The following is a 26,011-nucleotide window of genomic DNA, read 5'->3' on the forward strand; positions in this document are numbered from 1 at the left end:
CCAGCTTTCATACTACAGCTCCTACATACAGCAAAGCTTTACGAAATTTTCTTAACTGTACTAGCTTTTTCTTAAGAAACCAAAATCAATTTGAAGACATAAACAGGTAACATCATATAATGGTGTAAACAGAGTCTAGAGCTTTACAACACAGAGTCTTAACTGTACTCCTTGGAGTAAACCTGCCAAATTAGTGTGCTTATTATTACATCTGTAAATACTGCCCAGCCAATCAACTTTTTCTCTCCCATACATGAATAGAAGCAGGAATTCTGGTGCTATCATCACCCAAATGAAATTCTGTAATCACTAAGGCACTATGTCCCTGTCAACAATGTACCATGAGCACACTCAAGGCAGGCTTAAACAAATCATGCTGCTGCTAGACAGTTACCCACACAAGATGGATTAATACTGCAGTTCAAATAGGAGAGGAGATCCAAAAAGCAGGTCAGATTCCTGCTAATGTTCCATATGGGACAAAAATTCTCCCAGGTAAAACATAATGAAATTAGCTTTCCTAGGTTTCTTTCTTTAAATCTAGCTTATTTATAGTGAGAATACATTTTATTTTGACTGAAAGTTTGTTTTAAAATTTTTTCAATTATGATATAAAGCACAACTGGTTCATCCATGCTGTCACCTGCTATCAAGATCCACAGCTGCATATGGTTAGAGGGTTAACAGTCACAATATGATAAAATAGTACTTAGTTGTAAAGACATATGGGTGGCTCTGAGAAATGCAGGCTTTGCCAGTAGCTAATTTAATTCTGAAGCTTTGGAAGAGAGATTATTTCATAGAAAGAGATAATAAAACTCAAGAAAAACAGGATGACTGAACATTAGAATTCCCTGTTCACAAAAGCCCCAATCTTCTTAGCTGATCCAAACTGTAATGAAAGAGATGAAGGGACATTTCTCTCAAAAGCTCAAAGGCTTGTGCATCAAAATACTTAAAAAGCTATCTGATGTTCAAGAAACTGTCACTAATCTGACTTGCATCCAAGAGCTACAAAGGCTATAGTAAATCAATCTGTTAGACAGATTTACATCCATCTATCCACTATTTTCAAGAACTTGAATAGGATGAATGCAGGACCAGTAACATACCACCCTGGCCCAAGTTCTGCAAAATCCAGCGTCACCCAAAGATTACTACTTAGAACACATTATACTCTGGTAATTCCAGTTAACTCATATTCAGTATCTTGACTTTCTCATTAAATCAGCAAATTACATAAATAATTATCAACTCTGAACAAGACCTGTCCAAAACAGCAGTGGGATTTTATGTAAAAAAAATAATATGCACCTAGAGGAACACAGTCACATAAAATCACTCTTTGTATCCATTTCAGTAATTTCAGAATATGAATTAGAAGAGAGACACACTTGAGACAGTATCAAGATAAAAAACAACCAACCCCAAACATACCTCTGGAGGATAAGCTTAAAAAACTTCATCAGTAAGTATCACAGATTATGGTTCAGGAACTGTTAAGTATGCATTTACTGTACATCACTGTATCTAGGCCACGTGAACCAAAACGAACTAGGGAGAAGCCCACAAAACACACTGCAAAGCCTGTTTTTCGAACTTTGCAAGCATCTCTGTTAACACTTTAAAGTGAACACTAAGACACTCAGAGCTGTTAGAAGAAACACTGAATCACATTGAATAGAAAACATTTTTCTCATATCTCAGGAGACTCTTCAGAGAAGTATTCCTGCCAAAATTCCCCTACAGAGTATTTCTTTGTTTGGAGCAGTCCTTTCTGGCTAGTTCAGCCAGTCTGTGACAAACATGAGGTAGGAAATTCGACAACAAAGAAAAGCTATACGAGGAGCGTCCAAAAAAGCTCTGCACACTAGAAAGTGCTTCTCAAAGAAAGTATTAACTCAGTGACTGAAAATCAGAACTTGTTCCCATGCATTTTGGATAAAGCACATGCTGTAGAATGCTTTCAGATGTTGCCAGGAACAGGAAGTCCTGGGACGAAATGTAGATTTGTTGATCAGGTAAAAAATCTTCACTGACTTCAGGTCTGACCAGGTGTGAATCAAGTAACTCAGAAATCAGAGCACACCACGCTTTACATTTAGAGAAAGAATCAGACTTGGACTGTCGTAAGTGAAGGTGCAAAAAGAATTAAGATCTGAACCAGCTTATTGGTGCCAAAAAAGAAGTGCTTTTTGGATGATGTATGTTGCAGTATGTGGTTATAAATGCCTAATACAAAACCAACAAAGCTCAGTTTCATCAAAAATTAATACAACGAAAAACCAAAATACTAAAACCAGAGCTGTGTGGTGGGAGACACAACATGCTTGAACAATTTTTAAGTGTTAACTATATTTTAAAATTTTTAAATTCATTGCAAGATGTAAGGAGCAAAAGACGTTATAATTAAGATGTGAAATATTATTTGAGGCACAGAAGAAGGTCTGAATCTGGAAACAAGCTCCTGCCAAGTATGACAATATTGTGTACAGTAATCTGTGCTGAATACATTAACAAGTACTAAGCCTGCACCGCTGATGTACAGTGCAAATGGTAAGTCAGCAGTAAACTTAGAATGAATTCTAGTAGGCTTGCATAGGAAGGGGAAAATAAGTTTCCAGTGAGGCAGGACTTACCCAGCCTCACTGTTTTCGAGCCTTGGAGAAATGCTCTATTTTACAAGTTCCAAAATATTTGAACTAACATTACTTGACATCCTATAAATATTCCGAGGCACAAAGACAAGACTCTAAAATCATTACTTACTTCAAAAGAAGCATACACAGCTCACTAATTTGGTATACTACAGTATGACCTACAGGTTACCATTTGGGCTTTCAGAGTATACTGCTAAGCAGTTGTTGATGCCTTCTTCCCATGATTAAAGTGTTCCATATTTCCATTTTTTCCATTTATTGGTTTGCAAGATACTGTTGATAAAACAAATTTTTCTTCTTCCTAATTAGTTTTTTCCTCTTCCTAATCACTTTCTTTCCAAGTGCAGAAAATTCTCAGCATAAGAATTCTAGAATCACTTGACACTTACTCTTTGACATCACGAAGCTGATCAACATCCTGAGGTTTTGTGAAATCTGGATCATGTGCCAGTAAGTGAATCATATATGGTACCACATATTCAGGCAGCAAGGACAGCAATTTTTCTACAGTGACAAAGACAACAAAAAATCGCTTCTATATTACATACATACATCATAAGAAAAACTTTTTCAAAGTATAACTTTTTCAAACACTAAATGTAAAATTTTGATGTGCATTTTCTTCCTACAAATTTTATTTTTAATGAATCATTAAAAATAAATGAACAGGTTTTACTACTACAAAACAACTTGGTCTTGCTTCAGGAAGAAGGTCATAAAGCCTAAAAATATCAGGACACAAATTTTTTTTTTGAGCACAATAACTACAACCATAAGAGCACTGTATTTTACATCTGTAATTATCAGCAATGTACAGCGGAGTATTTTATGGTTTATGCCAATACTGAACTAAGTAAATTTAGGTTTGAATGTGTCTAATACAAAGATGAGAAACAGATTAAACTTATCTGGTGTTTCTTTACAAAAGCCAATTGCTTAAGGTTTAATATTTATTCCTTCCAGTTTAGTATTATTGTATTATTAACAATTTTACTGAAATACTAACCGTTAGCCATAGGATTCTGCTTAATATATTCTCTTCGTATACTGATGTTTTTGAGCAAGCACTGTCTGGCATGTGCTCTTCTCTCCTTCACAGGGTCTTTGGCACACAAAGCAAAGATTGCCATATATTCCAGAGGGAGAAGTAATTTCACAAGTGCCTTATGCAGCTTCTGAGCGAATATCTGCCTCACTTGGTAGCACTCATCCTACAGCAACACAAACCATAAAAGTGCAACCATCAAAATGCTGGTCTTAAAAAAAAAAAAAAAAAGCACTCAAGGTGGAATTATGAGGAGGTATTTTAAAAATACAAACAGGAGCAGCACAATAAACATTTGAAATTGAGATTTCAATAACTCTTGTGAAAGCTGCGGTGAGGAACAGAATATACTATGTAGAAGCAACAAAAGCTCAGATGTAAGGACTCAGAATTCAATTAAGGGTCACTTCAATTCTAATGCAGTTACTTACATTAATGACGAGAGCACAGAGCTGGAACTGTTCTGGGGTAATTATTTCATGGTAACAGGGTTCCTGTGCAAGCTTCATTATTGCACTACCAGCAGCTAATCTCAGTCGAGACATATCTGATTTACTACACATACCAGAGAAAAAAACCCCAAAAAATTAATCACAGTTCACCACAACTATCCTTAAATTACCTGCATGTCTCAATTTCTTTTTACAAGATCAATGACCAATCAATGAGGTTGCAGTAATATAGCTTTACCTCAAGCCAAACTAACCTTACCAAATTTGTGAAAAATAAAGTGCTCTCCTTTCCCCACAAAAAACCCCTATTTCCAGTAAAACAATGAAATGAGATGAGTCAAGTTTCTTGTTTTCCTATCACTGTCTAAATGAAAGCAACGCTTTTGCCACAGTTTTTCTTTCTTTCCTTCACCCTCACAATGAAGTTGAGGAGCAGTTACCTCATTAGCTGGAATGAAGAAGCTCCACTCAAGATAAAATCTAACATGCTTGGGAGTTGGTTAACACTCAAGTGTTTTCAAAGGTACCTCTGCAGGTGTTTTATTCTCTACAATGTCTTTTACTAGGAAAATAATCTAATTCGGAACTCTGTAGGCATTAGCAAATTGCAAGAAAGAAGGAGTATCTAATATAATTTTATGCTGCCATTCCACTCCTAATATACTCTGATCGTATCTGCAGCCAACATTGTGCTGACCTTAATATTCGAAAAGCACTCTAAAAGAACCGACATTCTTTGAAATTCTACAACAAAATTTATGGAAGCCTGAAAGGAACAAAATCTGACCTGATTCGCTTCTGTTCTGTCAAGTCTCCTTCACTGACGAGCATGGCTGACAATAACCGGAGTGTGGAATTTGCGGATTTTGACTGGTTGTTTTTCATACCCAACAACCAGCGTACCAAAAGTTTAATTGCTTGCACCTATCACACACAAACAAATCAACAATCAACTTACTTGCCAAAGCTGGTAAGTTACTAAAACCTACTGTTGTCAAATTGAAACTCCCATAGATTCTTGTGTATTAGAGATTTTGAAAGGAACAGAATGAAGCAGTAAATATTTAGAGTGATGAAGGAAGAAGCAGTCTTTGTGATCTCAGGACACTTCAACTATGGTCCACTGTCTTTGCAGAAGTGCATCTAGAGGATGCAGGATACTTGCTATATGATTAAAAGTAAGAGCAACTAGATAAAAATTCCTAGAAATGGCCATAATTAGATTCGTATTTGTTAGGGTCTCAATTTATTTCATTTATTTTATTTATTTGTTTACAAGTCAGTAAAGTCAAAGGAAAGTTACCTTCATTGTAAGGAAAACTAAAATTTTTGAATCTCTTGTTTTCTCAACACTCAGAATAATTAATATCAGTAAGTGAAGACAACAGAATGCATAGTTTCTACCAGTTTTATCAGTTCTGTGTATAACCCAGAAAACCAATAATATTCTAATAGGACTAATACAAAAACATTTGAAGGGATTTATTCTAGTATTTCCCATTGTGCAACTTGAAGAAAAGTAAACTTTAATTGCAGATATACACATTATTACTGACAGCAGATAACACACCTTTGCTAGTACTTCTGGAGAGACTTCTTCATCTGGAGACCACAATTTTCCATTTTTCTCACCTGTTGACTATAGAAATTCATGTAAGTTTACAAACTGGTTCAATTCATACGAAAAATAAAGATGCAAAAATAGAAAAAAGTCACGGATTAGGCTTTCTTTCACCAAAATACCTTTTAGAATGCAATTATCACTGTACTAACCACTTACAGTGCATTACTTTATGGACTCATTTGACAAAAAAAGCTCTATTCCCCACAGAGTTCATAACAGGCAAAGAGCATAATAAGCACTTTAAAAAAAAAAAAAAAAAAAAAAGATAATCTTACCCTGTCATTCATTAGGAGATCTTTCACAATGAAATTTGCAACAACAGATTTCATTGGAGAAGCAAACTGGTCTGGAGCCAACATAGAAATATGACCCAAAGAGACCAAGGGAGTTATAAGCTGTTCTGGTACATCAGCATTCAAACTTCTACTAAGAGGCTGAGGAAGGAAAAATAAAAAAATATTCAAAATTCAACTTCAGTTAATAAGCTAGCATGTCTTAAAATAGTTTATTTTACTGCTGGATTGCTGATGCATTTCACTGTTTTTCCAAAAGAATGAATAAAATTAACAATCAAAAGTATAAAGAATACCATTCCCTATTCAACAGAGTAAACAAAAATCTCATGTAAGTTAAGTGCAAAACAAATACTGTATTCTCTTCTTGTTTTAACGTGAAACACATTCAAACCTGAGAGACGTGGGAAAAAACTTTGACTCAGTTCTGTTCAGAATTTGTGAAAACCTGAATCCCAGCTGCCAATGGTCAAAAACAGCAGCCAAAACCTTGGAAACCAACGGGGACATTTCTACTAGCCATCAGCATTTACCTTCCAGGTAACAGTCACCAGGACACTTCCTGTATCACCCCACAACCATTGCATCATATTCTGGTACTGGGGGGGAACAAGCACTCTCACAGAAGTCTAAGCAGAGATCGAACTCTGCAAGCTTTTCACACTTATAAATGATGCACAGGTTCAAAGACAGCCAAGATTAAGAACCTAAAATATTTTACAAGAGCAGATTAATAACATTATTATTTGAAAGATAATAATAAACTCCCTGCTCTGTATAGAAAGTCTTTTTGCTTAATTACTTGTCTGAGGAAACAGTAAGTGAGCAGTAAACTGATGTCTGAGCTTACAGTCAAGTTGTTCTGCACTAACTGCCTTAGTGAGGCAAGGCTGTATGTGCAAAGACCTTAAGGCAAGGTAACTCAATACAGGTGGAAAGTAGGGGATGTTATCTCTCATTTAGTATCCGCTAAATGTGTCCCCATGGGATTTGCCGTGGATCAGTCCAGCATTTTCAGCTTACTTCCCCCAAACTTCTCCCATGTAGACAAAAAGGAAAACCTTTCTCTATCAGACATGAGAATATTAGTAAATCATGACTTTAAGACACAAATATTAATAACTTGCTATTGTAAAATTAATGACTTATCTCAACTACCATACACCTGTAGGCTTCCTGACCTCATAAACATATGTTATAAATTCCTACGGTTTATCTGTTAATAAACAGTAGGAATTCATTTTAATGACCAGTACCAATTAATAACAAACAAATCTTAAAAACAAAGGCAAGACATACCTCAAAGATCTGTGCAAGTTGTACTTCTTTATTTGAAAATATGGCATGTATACAGTGAACAGCTTGTTTTGCCTGATGAGGAGTGCCTCTTTTTGCTTTCTGATGCAAAATTGGAATTAGTGTTCTGTGAACATTAAATAGAATACTTCAAAATGCAATTTGCAATCTACAAAAAAATATCTTCACACATACAAATCTATCCTCACTGTCTTATAAATCAAGCGTTCCTTTGAAGTCTGTTCAGGAAAGATCACAATCACAAACTAAAAAGCGGGACAGAATTGTATTTAGTAATACTTGTTGAATATCTGACCACACACATACAAGAAGAAAACAGCTCACTGGAAAAAAAAAAAATCAAACATGAAAGAAATTAATGGTCAAAATAAAGCTGTTTAGGAAGACAAATAGAAGGTGGGGGCAATATGACAATTTCAGTTTGGGTGAATTCCTGGACTTATTATCTGAGCCTGGGAACGACAGGGCTGAAGAAAATCTGTGAAAGCTAAGAATAACCACTAAATATCAGTGTGTTTACAGGCTTTTACAACTGGAACTTTTAATTGCAATGTATACCCAAGTAAACAACTGCTTTGTTGTGAGATTTTGAATTTGAATCTCCTGAAATCTCTCTGCTGATCAGAAGGCACCAAAGGAAAGTGCAAGGCAGAAGCCACTCCAGAGACCAGGTCCAGGCTGGTCAGATGGTTCAGTTTCCCTCCCCAGGCAGTGCTGGAAGGCAGGCCTGTCCCCTCGGAGCTCAGCAGCCAAGACACTAACTCGGGAAGCTCACCCAGCAACTGACAGAAAAAACAAAATTGCCCAGGAGTCTGACACAGAAACATCCCCAAAATTTTCCCTGCTTTCCTGAAAAGCTCTTTCACAATACAGTATTCAGTATATGGATTATTCAGCATCCACCATTCACTGACACATTCTACATAATGAAAATCAGCGACCACAGGCTAAAGAGCAACTTGCCGGGTTGAAAGAATCAAACCTCAAACATTTTCCTCAAAACCCCCACAAAATCCAAAACTAAACCAAAGACCCTCAGAAACATGTTAACAGTATTGTGAAGTAGAAAATCTCTTCCCAAACATGCCAAGATTCCACAAATTGGATTAAGAACCAAAATAGTAAAGAATTCAGTAAAACCTACAGAGTTGAAGTAAGCTTCAATGCCTAATCTACAGTTTTCATGGTGTTAAAAGTACATGTACATTAAAGTGTCTTTGCCAGGTCCTGGTGCAGCAGTTACAAACCACACCTCAGCACATCCCGACTCACACAAATCTGCAAAAGGTGAAACCTGACACACTGACATGCACCTTTACATGTTTACATCTACAAGTTTACACATGGTCCATAGGCTCTCTTTGAGCATGGCCAGTGCTTCCATCAGGCTCCCGAGTCATACGGGTAGTCTTTGTCCATGAACCAGTACAAAAGCCCTATTCATTTCCTGTACAAGCAAGAACTTGAGCAGCCACAGGTGAACACTGCTTCAAAGGACAGCAAGTAGCCTGCTCACAGCAGCCTTTAAAAAAACCCCAAGCCACAAACAGGTCACTTGAAACAAACTATCTTGTTGATTGTATCAAATCTTTCATTTATGATAAAGATTTCTGAATACATGAAATCTGGAACATCTTCTTGTCCTCAGTCTTCTTTTTCTTTGTGTCAAGTGTAAACACTGACATGGCTTTTGGCTTTCAGAACGCCAACCTAACTTGCCTGGAAACCATGCTACGTCCACTTTGACAGTTACATTTTTAAGTTGAGACCTCCCAGACTAAACTTCACCAATACCTGGTTAAGGCACAAAGTCAAAGAAAAAGACAGCAACACTAGATCCTTTGAGAGAACATGATATAGCCCAGCAATACAGAGTCTTGATTCAATTCTGGCAGGGAACCAAAGACACTTGGGACTATACTGGGAACTGTACTGACAATGGGGACTACTGGGCTTTTCCTTCTCTTTACCCCTACAGATGTCTTAAAACCTATCTCATATACCTGAATTTGTAGTATTTTCCTTTTGTCCAAAATCTGATCCACATTCCGAAGAATCGCTGAGGTTATGGCTTTAATTTACAGCAAACTTAGAAGTGGAGATTGGTATGCATTTTAGCATGGCAATATCCAAAATGCTATTTCAATATACGAGAACTTGAAACCCATGATTTATAATCTGGACACGTTAAATTACTTACAGGCTGATTTTAAGGTTTCAGATGTTACTCACAAGGTATTTAATAGTCTGTGAATAGTACATTATGCAGCTTTAATCAGCAGCACAGCATGAATTGCATGACAACTTACAGACAACCAATTATTCCTTGCTAGAAATTCATGCCTGCTTTTAGACTTTGTTTCCCATCTTGTTTAATAACAAACAGAGCTGTTAACCATATCAGAGATTATATCTGCATTCCTTACAAAGATAGAAAAATTGTGTGAAGGACAGATATGAGTAGAAATTATGCCAAGGAATTATATCTGCTGTATTTTTGCTGTTTCTTATTTCGTAAGCTAGGAAATTTGCTATGCACTGGTTTTAATGTGTCTATTATAAGAAGATTTTTAAGAAGTTCCTAAGATGTTCAGTAAATATGCAAAAACTGCGAGAGCACAGAATTTAAAAACGAAGGGATGGGGACAGAAAGATACTGAAGGAAATCAAAACCAAGAGAAGCTGTTCATATTAACAAGACTATACAGGGGCAACACACTGAAAAAACCATCAAGAGGGAGAATTCCAGATATGAAAAGCAGCACGTAACAGAATACTCACGATCGTATCTGTGGCAAGTCTGTTTCTATTTTGTGACCCGTGTTTCTGAAAATCTGTATGGCTGCCTCAGCTACCTTATCATCTTCCATCCTGAGGCACTGCAGTAGAGACTCATAGGTCTCTGCAGAGTGGAACGAGGTAGGATGTGTAAAGGACAGAACCTGCAGATACACATTAAAACAAAGGTATATTTATTCATAGTAAATTAATAATCAGAAAAACTAAATGATAGCTGTTTATTAACATTACCATCAATATAAATAGCTGTTAGATGCCCATATGAAACTATTACATTCAGTAACTGAACTGAAATTTTAATTTCCCCAGAATCTATAGTCCCTGAGCAGAAAAGAAACCAAGAAGGTTAAGATATCTACAAACAAAACATGGGATACTGTTTTGCAGCTATTTCAAATCCTTCTTTCTCCCCCTTCCACTTCTCAGCACCACAGAAAACACAAGTTCCCTTTCTTTTGCTACATGATGAGGCTCTTGAGCTAACTGCTTGCTTTCCTTCCATTGTCATACATGCCCCAAAGAAGGTCTCTCCCAGTTTCCCTGTTCTCTTCCTTTCACTTCACCTCTACACCATCTTCTCTACTACTTCCCTAAGCAGGAAACAAGTTCTGCTTTAACATGTACATTTCAACTCTTGGCACCCTTTTCAAAACATACTTCTTCCAACAAACCATCTTTTTCATTCTTCTTCTTTCAAGTGAGTATTAATAACCAGTTTCATACATTAAAAAAGTAATTATCTAAGTAATAACTATTAAAGCCATGCTAACATTAATTCTTACTCATACCACTTTTGTTCCGTCCATTATAGATTACAGCTGCATTAATGTAGATTACCTTGAGAAGTTCAAGTCCTGCACGAATAGCAGTATCAGGACTTACACCCTCCTCTTCATCATCAGCTGTCCCCTCTATGGATTTATTCATTAGTTTTACTAGTGCACTGAAATGAGAGATACAAAAAGAAACAAACAAGTATGACAGTGTTAAAGGTTGGAGATATAAGCAAGATTACTTGGTTTTCACAACATATAAAGGGAAGGCAAAAGTCCTTTGGGGGTGGTGTTGGCATTGCTGTTTCGTTTTTGCTATTTTTATTTGGGTTATTACATTAGTCCTTTTCCTTCTAATTTCACTTTCTGCAAAACTAATTCTTTAGGGGGAAAAAAATCCATCCCAAACCCCCCCACCATGCTGGTGGCATTAGATCAACACATACTTGCACAACTTTCAGAATGTAATTAGGTTACCAGACAAGTCTCAAAAGGAATCAAAACATTCTCTTACACAATCTCACAAAAGCTAATTAATTCAGATGCTATATGGAAGACTGTTGCAGTTAACTATGTGAAAATTATGTTCATAGTTTTCACCTGAAGCCCCACAAATAGAATTTTCACCATGAACTACTAGATTTTTAAAATAATTTTGCAGACGGCACCACAAAACAGCATCAAAAAAAGCTGCATCCTCTAGGTTGCTGGGAATGAATACATCTACATAATTTAATTAGAAACTCACCCACACATTCAGTGCTACGACAGACCAATTCAAACCCCAAGAAAACTATTTTTTCTTTTGCCATTTCTATCACCTTTATAATCATCCACGAGTCAATTGCTCATGATCTTTCAAACTTACCTAATGGCTTCTGAGTCAATATGTACAGGGGCAATTCTTTCCAAAAGAAATTTGACCATTTCCAGAAAAGGATTTGTTGGCTGCTTAGGATTTGCAAGTTTCCGGGCTATCTCCCTCTACAAGAATGTTAGATACAAACAAGAATTATACTCCTTTTACTTACTTCTTAAGTATGTTGAGTAAGCTAAATATAGTCACTTCTTTTTACCACAGTCCATATAGTGAAACATATTTTAAGGGGCGGGGGGGGGTGGTATCGCCACACCGCTCTTTATCATGTTATATTCAAAGGATCAATACTTTACAAAACTATTTAAATAGGTTTCTAGTTAAGAGTTCTTCAGGGGTTCTTAAGAATTGCAGCCCAGATCCAGAACACAATCAAGAAAGAGTGCAGTGCACAGAATGTGTGTTTGTTGTCAAGTGTAATCCAGAAAACTGTGGGTAACCCTGTAGTACGTGAAACCTCATAGGAATGAAAAAGTTGTCCTGCTCCCTTCCCTGCACAATTTCTAGGCTATTAGACAAAACCCAAGAAGTCTATATTTGTTTGTAGATACTCTTTGTGATCATTGTAATTTCTGTCAATGAAATTGCTTACTCTGCTTTGGACCACATAAAAAAAAAATGTGGTGGTTGGCAGAGTCTGGAAAAGTACAATTTAATACTAAGGTGTGTATTTTCCTCAAAGAGGTTAAAAACCATGAGAAAGACTGACCTCAAAATATTATTTTGAGGATATAGGAAGAGGATATAGGATTCATCATATAGGATGAAAAATAAATTAATAATATATAGATGGTAACAGATAACTTGCTGGTACCTGGAAGCTGAATCAGGGTGAGAAGACAGTTTGGGAACTCTACCACAGAAGAGGCACTCAAAATAAAATATTTTAAAGAAATAAATTAGTCTTTTAGACATTATGCTTGTTGCTCATAATCCCAAGAAGGAATAAAACTAATGTTTTCTTAAGATGGTGATCCTAATTATCTTTTTCCTAATCTCTACAGGTTAACCAAAAAGGCATTTTATGAAAATTGGAAACGTGTAAAAACCATGTTTAGGTAATTAAGGAAACCTCTAATTCCAGGTAGCTATTTTAAGCACAAATACTTATTGTATAAAAGTCTGCTTTTCCATTTCCTTACCACACAGACATCTGCCTGTTTACAAGAACACGTAGGGCTAATTAACAGTTCAAGCTGGGACCGAAGTTTCTCATCATCACCCAAAACCTGATTGAATTTCTTCACAAAATCTTGTGCCTTTCCAGGATCTGGAAGGTTTTCTGTATGATTAAAAACAGTTTAACATGAGATAAATTTGCCACTTCAGCATGCCAAGATTCACAGAAATAGTTTCCAGGAATGCTGCAGTAGTTTATAGAATGTTTACAGAAAGTTAGTAACACTTACTTGCTATGGTCATCAGCTTTCCAAACATGGCGGCACTGTTTGCTTCTGACTGAGGACAACAGCAAAAACAGACAAACAAATCAGCCATTTCTCCTTTATAAAATACACCTTTAAGCTGGTCTGTTAGTTCTTCTGCAGCACTACTTTCTACTCCTGAATCTTATGTTTTTGTTTTAAGAATAGATACTAGAATAGTGTAACTACGATTAGCAGCTACTACACACAGAAAGGGGAAAAATCTTGTAACATCAAAAAAACGCAAAAATTCATTAATTCACATAACAGGTCAAAATCAATTGTTGGAAAAAGACCCCATTAGCCCCCAAAACAGGAAATTTCCACAAGCCCACTCCCTCACCAAAACCCCAAAGCAATGCCCTTCTACTCCTTCTACCTAAACTTTCTACTAGTAAAATTCCAGTAAAAATACTTAGAAACTTGTTTTTTCTAAGCAACAAAGAAACCACTGCTTTATGCTACAATACATTCCATTTTCAAAACCTGTTAGAAAGTGAAAAAGAAAAAAGGTCTGTCAAAAGCAAACAAAAAAGCTTTGAAACTTTTTAAACTTCTTCCGAAGTTCTTCAGTAGTACTACTACGAAAGGATGTTCAACAGAAGGTCATATACCTTCAAGTATTACAGAAAGCAACTTTACTCAATGAGAATGGAACGTTGTCTACATACAGAAATCAGCGAATAACAAAGTTACACTGAACAAATAATACAGTATTAAAACACCCCAGTAAATTAGTCCAAGAGGTCCACTTGATAAAGTATAAATATTTTCAAAACCGTACAGTGGGCTGCTTATGCAAATCCAGCAATTCTCGTACATGACTCCTTAGCATGTTCTGGCACTTCCACATCTCATTCAGTGCTCTGAAAAAACGGGAAACCAGAAAAGAAAAGCTTCTTCATGACAAGAACATGCTGGATGTTTTAATAAACAAGATTGTTTATTTACCTTAGAAGTGCAACGCCTGCTAGGTACAATCAAAACTTAGTGAGTATTAAAAATAACTGTTCAAAATAAGGTGGAACTGATTTTCTCTTTTTACTGAATAGCGTCTCTCTTGCAACAATGCAACATATGCAGGACACCCACAGTATTTCTTAAAACCACACAAATAAAAAACGGGCCACCATCAACCTGAATTCAGTTACAGGTATTTTCATCATGGTCCCTAATATAGAGCAAACCTAGAAGTCATCACTTGCACACTTTTAAGTCTGCATTGTTCTTATTTGATGAAAAAGAATGGATAAAACCACTCTTCTCAAATATCATGGGATCTTTTTGTCTAATGGATGTATTGAGTTTGTATATAATAGGAAAATGTTTTGAAATACTATGCTACTTGCAAATAATGCTAAGCATCCGTTATTTTTATTTTTATTATATAATACAAGTAAGATAACAGATGTTAGAAAAGCCTGAGGAAGCAAGTATTTGTTGAATACAAACTATACTCACTTGACAGCATTTGGATCCAAGCTAGCATACAAATAGTACAAACACTTCATTCGCTCTTCTGTTTCCAAATTGTGTGGAACAAGATACTGAGCAAAGATTTTCTCTACCAGTAATCTGCACAAAAAGAAGAAAAAAACTCTACATGCTGAACAGCAGTGATACCTTTCAGACAAGCTAAAAAAGCAAGAAATAGTCAAGTCATTAAAACTAGATTTTTCAACAAAGAAGACAAAATAGTAGTGGCCTTTTTCTCAGCTGTAAAGATTCCTTCCACTGCTAATAGAAAGATTAGCAAGAACTGCTCCTTGAGAGCTTTTCCACGTTCTTTTACCTCTAAGAGGGAGTAATCTCTCACCATCCAAATTCTCCCTGTCTTTATGATCTGAGAACTTCCCTTTGTTTATTCGAATATTTAGAAGGAAGGAACACAGTAAAAAACTCAAATAAAGGAGAAAGAATAGAACTCAAAGGGGAGAAAAAGAAAAAATCTGAAGTATCCTCGAGGGAATGGTTAAGATTGACTGTTGTACCCGAGAAACTACTCATTATTCTTATACACAAGCTAAAAATCAGGAGTAAAAAGGTGGAGATGAAGGAACACCAAAACATACACAACTAAAGGGGCAAAAGGAAAACTAAGTGAGAACAAACCAAACCAGCAAAAGCATTCTCCAATTATCTTTCTTAAATACACATTTAAAGTTTTACACTAAATACCAACTTTGAACTACAAAATACAAGTGAGTAGTAGTTCATCTAATCATAGCTCCTCCAAATGAAAGAACATTCAAACATTAATTTACTTCATCCTACTGAAAGCTGTGCACAATGTTCAGCTACAGAGTTTGATATTTATGGACAAATACTGTGTGTGCTTGAATTTTAAAACTTTTTCACTATGTACTAGTACTAGCAAGTACTCTGGGAGTACCTTGTACAGAGACCACAGCTGCACAGATCAAACACACCTTATTTCTGCTCACACAGCTTATTTCTGTTCAAAGAAAATTCCAATAGACATGATGGCAAGGCAGAGAAATAAAAGGATGACCATGAATATGTATACAACTATTTCAAGACAGCTCATTAGTATTAAAGAAAACTTGGCTTTGTCTCTTTAACTGTACACTTTCCCACTGGTAACTCCAAGAACTAAATTGTTTGGGGAACAAGATCTTCAGATCTCAAGGGACTATCTGTTTAACACACTAGGAGATTGGAGGCATCAGAGTTCTTATCAATTTATGAACATTGCTCAAGCCCATGCCTCTATAGATACATGTTCTAGAAAAGCTGTCAATACGAATGGAGAGACTGTACCAGCCCTTCCCTGGTCCCTGTTGCTCAGAGTCAAGATTTACAAAGCGGGCATAACTCCAAGCCACACTTCTCTCCTGTGAGGAAAATGATTGGCTAGCATAACAATAGTTGGTAACAGGGCACTGTTACAGATGTGGTCATTTCACTCCATTCTTTATGTATTAATTGTAAAACAGAGAAGCTCAGAGAACACATGAGAGGCAGCTCTTACAGTTACAAGTCTTCAGTCTTGAGTAGCTGTGTACATCAACAGTCAAGCCACAACAAAAACATTAACAAGTGACCGAATTATCAATTTGTGGAAAAAACATCTATTCTATTCCACTTCATGCCTGAACTCTGTGTGATACTGCACTATTATCTTCTGAAAGACCTGCGTTATCCATGCAGCCTCTGGAAAATACTCCAAGGCTCAGAGCTGTCCACTGCTACTTTTTATCCTCTCTGCCAAATTACTAAAGGAAAATAGGCCAGAGTCAGCTAATTTTGTCTCATGCTTGCTTATGTGTTTGAAGGATTGGATAGACTCTGTCTTAAAAGATCATAGCATTTCTACAGCTCTTCAGGTGTTAAATCTTTAAAATCTTGACAATAACAGAAATACATTTATCCCTCCCACTGAGATCAGGAAACCAACCCAATGGTGTGACTGAGCAAGAACTTCATTGTCAGCCTTAAAAACTAGTAGAATTTGAATTAAAATTCAGGGTACCTAGAAGAACATTAAAAATCAAGCCACCAATCTTTCTGTGTGGATACCCAGAAAACAAACAGGATACAATCCATGCCTCCTCATGAAAAAGCTAGTTTCAATGGTGTAATCAGACTTTCAGAAGTCATGTCAGAGAAAAGAAACTCAGCTTTGATGACACTGTCCTTAAATTTCCTTGCCTCGTTTCCAACAGTGTTCTGCATTTGCTGTGAGCAGAAATACAGAAAACATCTGCCTCATTCACTATACAGCTTTGATTCATTCTCTGTCCACTATCAAACCTGTGTACTGACAACAAGATGTGAACAAGGTAGAAAAACCAGAAACCTCTCAATGCAAACTACAGTATATTTTTATGTACGTGCTGAACTAGCTTTGTATAAACTATGTGAAGATCTCCCGAGTTTCAAAAATGGTGCCAACTAATCAAATATGTAACTCTTGCCCACTTATGATCAGCCAGATGAACAAAACAAGAGCCTTCACCACTGCAGTGGCTAAAAATTTAGTATCATAACTGGCAACCGAAGAAGGCTGTTAGCTCATTCAGACTAACCACCAAGATAACAAAACATACTGAAATAGCAGACTGTGTAAGGAAGGTGCTAAGAAACACTATAAACAATTTTGAGTCTACCATACTAAAAATCTAGGCTGAAATTCTACCTTTGTGGAATCTCAGAGTTTCTTTCTGAAAGACTATTAATAATTGTCCAAAACCTTGGCCAAAATATGTTTTTCAACACCAAAATGGTGTTTCAAAAAGTCAAAGGGACTGAGTGACAACATACAGAAGATGAAACAAATGTGAAAGCTCCGGTGATGTTTCTTCAGCTTTTGGTCTACCTAAAGGGTCCATACCAAAAGGAGAGGTTTGTGCATGTACTGTGGTGTGCACACACGTAACACTCACAGATCATGGATTTTAACAGCCTGGCCTCTGGAAAGCAGTGAGGCAAACAAGAACTGGCATAGTAAATGCCAAATCTGACAATTTTTTTTTTTACACAGTACTTAGTTAATGAAAATCTACTACCATCATAGATCTAGTCCCACCAATATATAAAAATGAATCCATGAAAAAACAATGCAACAACACTGAGTATCTGCATATATATCTTCATGATTATTAAATACACCATACATCAACCCACAAATACAGAATACAACAGCTTTCACAACATAAAGACATATTTTCAGAGTATCTCGCATCACGATACAATTAAAATTAGAAAGACTTAGATTGACTCACTTGTCATCAATGCTATTTTGATAATATATGTGCAAAAGTTTATCCTTTATCCAGCTCACTTTCTCTGCAGCATCTTTTCCAGCCTCAGCATGAAGACAATACTTCTTGTACAGCTGCGCAAGACCCATCATAGCTTCTTTTCTTACTCGCCACTTGAGAGGGAAGAAATGAAAAGAAGTTGGGAATTGATTTTGGTAAATAAATAAATAAATCACACATACAAAACAGTAAAGATGTAGAAACATGAAAGACAAAATAGCCACTTTCTGATCTATATTTAGACACTTCAAAAGCTGAAAAATGCTGTTTAAAACCTCTAGATGAGAATTTGCAAAGCCTATATAAGGGTTTTGTTCCCAGTACTGTGCAGATTAAATATTGTCAGTAACCCAGAATCCAGTACTTCTCTGTGCTGAGCAAAGAACATCAGGGAGCTAGCCAGCAGAAAAGAAGTTAAGTACAGCTTAACATGTACGCCTGAATAAGTGTCTTACTGAGTCAGGATTTGGAAGGCTTATCTATTCAGAGACAGGCACAAGAGGTGGCAGACTTCTTTCTTCCCATCTTATAGCAGCCTTGCCTAGAAATGGGAGATCTGGAGCCTAGGCCGAGCCAAACCTGCTAGGGCTTGAACTCTTAGGCCACTTTCCAGGACAGTGGGAGTGGCCCATTTTGCTGAAGCCTTGAAGCAATTGCTCTAAGACTCCAGGGATTAAGGAAAAAAACCCCCAGAGTACAACAGCTACAGGAGGAGTTCATGGGTTCTCACCCTTGCTTTTGGTGATCATACTTTATCCACTCAAGTAAACAACAAATATCCCATTATTAAACAATTTACCAGACAAGATCCATAAGCTCTCCTATGCTGACCTGTGTACGGAATCATACAAGAACTGATTTGAGGATTAATTTAGACAGCATAGTGTCTCATGCTGAATGATTTACACAGAAAACCTCTGAAGAAACTTGTTTTCCCACATCATTTAAAAGAAATGCATGAAATTCAAACTGAAAGAGATAATTTCTTCCAGAACACACTAGATATCACTTTTGGCCTTGAACTCCCAAGGACTAACAATGCTGAGATCATTTCACCCTAAGAAGCATAAATGTAGATAGTATTATTCATACTGTGTATAACTTCCTCAATCTTGTTAAATGGAAGGCTTGTCTCAATAACACTGAAGTACTGCACATTTAATTTCTTAATAGTTTTGCTAAATGAATTCCTTTGCTTGAAGGGAAAAGAAAAGACAAATCTTGAAGATAATATGGCTTATGTCATCACAAGACACCACTGGCTGTTGGGAGTAGGTTATAACAGTAAGATGGGAAAAATGAACTTGTATTTTGTTACGTATTTCTTAACTATTGAAACTGTAAATGACAGGTCAAGATAGTAATGACTTTGCTAGAACATTACATAGTAATTCGTTTTCACAAAAGAGAAAAACTTTAACTATAAATAGATGTTATTGTTTAACTTTTCTGCAGGAATTTGTTCACTCCCACTGTGATCTAAAGCACACTTTAACGAAAAGAAAGGCTGTCATGGGTTGGCAAAGCATAGCCCCGGAAGTGCAAAGGGGTGTTTACAGCTTCCTCTGTGACCTGACAGAACCTATCAGCTGGCCAGTTTGAATATGGACAATTCTTCAAGCCACTTAAAGTTGTGACCGCCTCTGTGATGCACACTTAAGAATAGAAACCCTGAGGCAGAGCTCTCTCTCGTTTCCAGTGCTGGGACAGGTGGCTGCAGGCCCCATGGGGAATAAAAAGAGTAAGATGCTTCTGAGAATTAAAGCCAAAACAGCGGGCCCGGCCATTCTGGAGTCGATGGGCCCTGTTCCACCCGCGGAACCCTCCCACAGCCCTGCTGTGGGCAGCCAGAGCGGCTCGGCTCTGCCCCCTCTCCATTGCGATAAGCCACATTCCAGCTGCAAGGCCTAGGTGAGATTAACCCTTTTAGTGCTGTGAAGAGCTGAAAAACTAGGGAAGAGGAAGAGGAGATACTTAAAGCTGAAATTCTGTTGTGAAGCTATGATATATCAGAGTACCCGCTGTAATTTCATGAAGATATGGGGGGTGGAGTGTTCAACTTGTACTTGTGAGCAAAAGCACCTGCCCTGAGATAGGCAGATGCTGACGCAGCTGTAATTTCATCAGAAGTTTGGACAGGGAGAGATGGAAGCGATGAGGACTTTTGCTCCAAATGGGAAAGGAGAAAACCTCAGTTCCTAGAGATGCTCCCAAAGATTTCTTAGAGATGAAATGCTCCCAGAGATGGGTGAAAAGAACTTTTGTTTCTGAACGGCTCAACCTTAAAATTGTACCCCAAAAAACTTCAAGAGTGGACCCTCGAAAGCAGTTGTGGGAAAAGCTGCAAGCTGGAGCGAAGGGACTCACATGCGAGCAGAGAGACTCCTCTTCCTAAATGGACTGAACAAAGTTATTTGGAAGTGGGCGGCTGTCTCGTTGTGATAATGTTTTCATAGCATGAGCAGAGAGACTCCTCTTCCTAAATGGACTGAACAAGGTTATTATGGAAGTGGTAAACAGACTGAACATCTCAAGGGTTGTCTTTTTACATTGTCAGTGGGAGAAGGGAGGAAGGTGGGGGGAGGAGAAGAGTCCTGAAGGTGTGGTATTTTTTTTTCTTCTTTTAGGTCTGTTAATAAACTTCTTTATATTCTTTCAAGTTTGGTGCCTGCTTTGCGTTTCTCCTAATTCTTATCTCACAGAAGATAAACAGTCATGAATATCTTGGACCAAACCACTACACTAAATTGGTGTTTCCGCCCGGTTACAAACCCAACCCGCTACAAAGGCCTAAAAGGGAAACATTTTCAGAAAAGTATTAATACTCTTCTGCATTCAGATACACCCTTCCAATGCAGGTGATAGCTTCATCAGATCTCCTATAAGAGACAGGAAGGATGGCAAAACTTGTCAGAAAACGACAAAAAAAAAAAAAATCCTAGAAATAATTCCAGAAAATTTAAGCCTAAAATGAAGGAATAACAAGGGGTTACAAAGGAAAGGAGGTTTGGATTGCCAATAGAATTCTGATTACTGAAATTGCTGTAGAGTAGACCTCAGAGCACGTAGAAAGGCAGTTTCAGACTGACAATAGGAGACACTGGACAAAACCCCTTAGAAAATGCTTTGAGACACCACGGAAGTAAGTCACTGAACAGGAGATACATGTAGGGAATAAAAAGAGTAAGATGCTTCTGAGAATTAAAGCCAAAACAGCAAATAAACAGAAAGAGGAATGTAATAATCAATTTCAAAGGCAGCATATGAATAAACACAGCTAACACAATTACTACCCTGATTTAATTAACAAAATAATTTTGATAACCTTAGCTTCCTTGGTTGACCAACATAATTAAATTCCTCCACTGATGACTGTTGGATTGATTTTTGAAAAAAATTGTTATTGAAAGTTCAATACAATCCCTTACCGATTAGAATAACTAACCTATTCCCTTCATAAACATCTTACAATTGTTCTCCATCATCTGGAAAAAGCCACAATGGTTTTCAGTACAGTTAAAACTAACACACATGCAGAAAAATGCGTAAAGAGGAACCAAAAATGTGAGTCTGTTTCTATGGCTCCTCAATCTATAGCTTTTGACTTCAAGCTGATGATGTGCAAGTCACTTCTCATGAAGGGCCAAAGTCTCTACTCCATAAAGGCTGTTGGGAGAAATACCAATGAAGTCAGATGTCAAAACTCTCTTCTTAACTTTTCAGGTTCTTAAGATTATTCCAGTATAACAGAAAACAATGTTTTTGTTACTTGTTTTTAAAATGTCTCCTAGTTATTCTGAAAAGTGAAGATGCTGGAAAGACCCTTGAGACAGTGTTCCAAGGGAGCTTTGCTCAGAACAATTATTACCAAAGACTAGATTTCAGTTTTTGGGAAACATCTGTTACCAGAGTTACTTTTCCATCTGGAGCAATACAAATGGAGTTGAAAACTACCGGTGATTTGAAAACTGCAACTATCATGCAGATGTCTATACAGATCAAGTCAGCTAAGTACACTCCTTAAAAAATTAAGTAGTGTCTTTTAGCCAGAAACTTTTACTCTAGAAAGTGTTAAGACTATCCTTACTAATACTGCGTCAATTAGAATATGGTCAGGAGAAAAAACAGATCACTTAAATGGTGTACCAGTTAGCACAACTTAAATTTTTTCCCTGTTTTAGAAAGATAAAAGGTAGAATTGAAATGACAGGTTGGCAGTTTACTTCAGCCTGTTGGACAAGAATTCTTTTCGTAGTAATAATGATACTCATTTGATAGGTGATTACAGGTCTAAAAAGATGAAGTCAAACAGATGAACAATCATCTAGGAGTCTGCAGTAGATGTGTCCAAAAGAAACCCAGCTACGAAGGGTAAATGCAGCCAGCAGAATAAAGAGTTCTTTTGAAGAAAAAGAATTATTAAAATAGGTATAATGCACTCTTCCCAGATCTGAGAAAATCCTATGCAGAAAACATAAAGATAGTTACATGGACATTATCAATGCTCCTCTCCCAAACTGGAGAAAAATCCTAAAAATAAAACAGATGAAAGTTTACAAGTCCTTGATCCTAATTTCATAACACTAATTACATATACAAAGACATCCTATATTGCTAAGGCCTACTTCAAATACTAAGTATTTGTTGTAGTCATTTCTAGTCTCATTTCAGTGCTCAATTTTATTTTCTCCTCAGGTTGTATTTTCATTGAAGCTCTCTCCAGAGATTTTTATAAGAGAAACATCATGTACAGATGAAGTTATTCTTCACTGATTGCCTGAAAAAGCACCTAACCTTGAAATGCAATATATCAAACCTATCACTGGTGTGAAATGACTTAGTCAAACATATGAGGAACATTAAGTGCCGCCACACTGGATTTAAAGCCACACAAAAAAGACCTAGCTCTGTAGAAATCAGTATTACAGCTGTGCAGTAATAGCTGACTGCCTCTTACTGACAGCAACATGCTAAAGGAGAACAGAACAGAGACACTGTGTTGAAGACACAATAACAATTATCCCATTCTCACTAGGTGGAAGTCCCAGTGGGAAGTGGTGGTTATACTAAAAGTTTTTAAATCTCATAGTTGACCTTTTAGGCATGTTTAGTGGCTGAAAAAGAAGGAAGGTGATCTTAATCACTCCTGAGAAACATGCAATGTCAAGCTGCAAGTACAACTAATTGAAGAGCTGCTTTATAATAGCGAACATACTCAAAATCAGTATTTCTCTGTAAAGATGACATCCTTTTCCCAAAATCCATTATAGTAACATTCTCACTTAAAAGGGGAACAAAGCAATGTAAAATTATTTTGAAATAATTAAACTAACTAGCTAGAATGACATAGGGGCATCCTTTCTATAGCCTATTAAAAAATAACAATAGTAAGGAAAAAAAAATCTACATGGCTACATAGCACAGAGAAGTCTGCTATTAAACATCACCCTTCAAAGAGCAAGGAGCCACATCCAAAAAAATGTTAACAGGAAACAGTATAAGCTCTGGCAAGTTGAAAGTAAATCCTTGATGAAGCATGGGCAACAGCTTCAAAATGAAGTTATTAAAAGCATACTAACTAAACATCTTCATCAAAGCTTCCAGAAGCAGGAAGCCTTCCAGACCCTTTCTGAATGGCTGAAAGACAAACAGATTTGCTCCAGGAGAGAGGTCTGAAGAGGTTTCCTAAAGTATCATTAAGAGACATTTAAAAAAAATTAATAAAGCAAGCAGGAACAAAATCATTAAGACCAGGTGGTATCCCATCTATGACTTTTACAGGAATTTAGACGTTATATACCGAATACCTATTATTCTATTATTGCAATCTACCAATGAACAGATTGAAGACAGCAAATATGAAAGAAACCAAAGGGTCTGAAGAGGAACAATGCGCCACTCATCAGAACATCTAATTCTGAATGGGCAAACAGGTTGAAATAGAACAGTAACAGAACAACAAAGAGCTGACACTACTGAAAAATAAGTTAGGGAAATATGTCATTGAACTTTATATAATGGGAAGTTTTATCTTAAAAAAACCCCCAACTTTTAGCAAACGGAGAAGTACATCAGTAAAATGCATTAGGATTCCAAAAAAATTTCCAACAAAGTCTCATACCAGAGGGCCTTAGAATAAAAATTCTGTTGTAAATTATTATTAACTAAAACATAGAGGACAAGGGGTGGAAATAAATGACCAATTTTCACAAAGGAGGAGACAAAAGGAACCTATCGACAGAGTCAGAAAGGAATCTCTGACACTTAACATATGAAAAATTATTAGAAAATGAACTGAATAGTGTGTATAAAATTTAATGAGGTAGTCAGATGTAACATTATAAGGAAGAATTGCAGAAAAATGTCATGTTACTGAATTGTTACAATATGAAATGTAAGAAATTCAGATTAAGGATAGGTTTGCCCACCAGCATTAACTCTGCATGTACAGTATTTGGCAGTATATCATCTAAAGTTATTCAAGCAAAACACTGAAGTCAACGTGAATGTTTTCCAAAACTGTCAGCTCAGTGCTGGGAGAGAGTGTATGAGACAGATAGAATGTTTCAGAATAAGGAAAAAACTTATCATCAAGTGTGTATACCACATGGTGTGAACTGTGAATGCCATTACCAAGTCTGGTCACCTTAGTCCCAACAGGCTATAGAACATGCAGCCAAGAATGATCAGAAGGTATGCAATAATCAATTTGTGGGGAAGTTAACCAGGTGATTCTTTAGAATGGAAAACAAAGAACTGGAGAAGATATGGTATTCACATTTATTAAAAACAAATGAGTCAAAGACTGTCTATTATTTTATGTGGTCCAAGAACTCAGATACCCAGTCTAATTACCAGACAAGTTTAAAAACAAACAAGTGAAGCTACTTTTCCCAAACATGCTTTAAACTTGAATTTACTGATGCATGTGCCAGAGGCTTATAAAGTACTAATAAATTCAAGAAAGAACTTGATAAATACACGGAATAAAGTTCTGTTGAAATTTATTATGAATGTGGGCCAGTGGACTTAAGAAATCCTTAAATCACAACTTGCTGGAAGCCAAAATTGACCACTGTTAGAATTATAATGGTTTATAGGGACCGTTGGTCTAAACCTGTCTGACCATTCTTATGTTCTTACAATATGACTGTGTTTATCACAAGTCAGTGACCCTATTTGCTTGACAGCACTTGATTGATGCCACCATAATAGGGAATTTTCATTACGATGTTCTCGTAAGAAAATAATTTTTTTCCCTACAGCATTCTTGTTAATAGTCAACTCTTAAGATTCTCTGATTCTGTGGCTTTGTTTTTTTTAATTTTAGTTTTACTAAAGTATATTAGAAGCAGGTAGTTGCTGAAAATACAATATTAACACTTACCCTTTTGTCTAGCGTTCTTTCCCTTACAAAGCCAAGCAGCTGGTCATTGACTAAAGAGAGATCTCTCTTGCCCGCAGTAATAATTGTAACAATAACATCATGTCGAATGGCTTCTTCTGGGTCATGTGATCTAACCTTCAAATATTCTGTTATGAGCAGAAACAAGAAAAATCTTGGCTTTTTTACATAGGTGTGATGTATTCTGATTTATTAATAATGTTAAAACAATTAAATGTCAGTCATATATCACAACCATGTAATCTATAAAATACAGAGCTACCCACAGGAAACAACTGTTCCGATGTTTTCTATGTTAAATATAAAACAATTAGATAACTGTAAGTATCAGAAGAATATAGAATAGCTTTTATGATAACCTCATTTGCAAGAAGCAATAAAGTGAAATAAAGTTGACTAGAATATATTCTAAGTAAAGGGGGTGAGGGAATAAAAAGAAATAAAAAGAGAAGAAATTCTCATTGCCAGAGTAAATCATAAATGAAAAATACTGACAATTGTTGTAGAATAGCTTGCATCAAAAAGCAACAGTATTTTCAGTTAAGCCTGAAAATCTTC

The 26,011-nt window shown here is 36.5% G+C and overlaps 1 protein-coding gene across 2 annotated transcripts in view; it reads right to left on the minus strand.

Moving 5' to 3' along the window:
- Positions 1 to 26,011, minus strand: part of PDS5A (PDS5 cohesin associated factor A) — an 80,254-nt gene that overhangs the window by 13,118 nt on the left and 41,125 nt on the right. For both annotated transcript variants that reach the window (XM_048303482.1, XM_048303481.1), the window contains exons 11-26: positions 25,436 to 25,581; positions 18,010 to 18,161; positions 14,726 to 14,839; positions 14,049 to 14,130; positions 13,250 to 13,298; positions 12,983 to 13,122; positions 11,832 to 11,947; positions 11,028 to 11,133; positions 10,173 to 10,333; positions 7,374 to 7,497; positions 6,057 to 6,215; positions 5,728 to 5,796; positions 4,945 to 5,081; positions 4,137 to 4,260; positions 3,667 to 3,871; positions 3,050 to 3,164 (exon numbers count right to left, since the gene is read on the minus strand). In XM_048303482.1, the coding sequence (XP_048159439.1) occupies positions 3,050 to 3,164; positions 3,667 to 3,871; positions 4,137 to 4,260; positions 4,945 to 5,081; positions 5,728 to 5,796; positions 6,057 to 6,215; positions 7,374 to 7,497; positions 10,173 to 10,333; positions 11,028 to 11,133; positions 11,832 to 11,947; positions 12,983 to 13,122; positions 13,250 to 13,298; positions 14,049 to 14,130; positions 14,726 to 14,839; positions 18,010 to 18,161; positions 25,436 to 25,581 (1,999 nt within the window). The remainder of the gene's footprint in view (positions 1 to 3,049; positions 3,165 to 3,666; positions 3,872 to 4,136; positions 4,261 to 4,944; positions 5,082 to 5,727; positions 5,797 to 6,056; positions 6,216 to 7,373; positions 7,498 to 10,172; positions 10,334 to 11,027; positions 11,134 to 11,831; positions 11,948 to 12,982; positions 13,123 to 13,249; positions 13,299 to 14,048; positions 14,131 to 14,725; positions 14,840 to 18,009; positions 18,162 to 25,435; positions 25,582 to 26,011) is intronic.

The sequence above is a fragment of the Corvus hawaiiensis genome, chromosome 5 (assembly GCF_020740725.1).
Source record: "Corvus hawaiiensis isolate bCorHaw1 chromosome 5, bCorHaw1.pri.cur, whole genome shotgun sequence".
Lineage (NCBI taxonomy): Eukaryota > Metazoa > Chordata > Aves > Passeriformes > Corvidae > Corvus > Corvus hawaiiensis.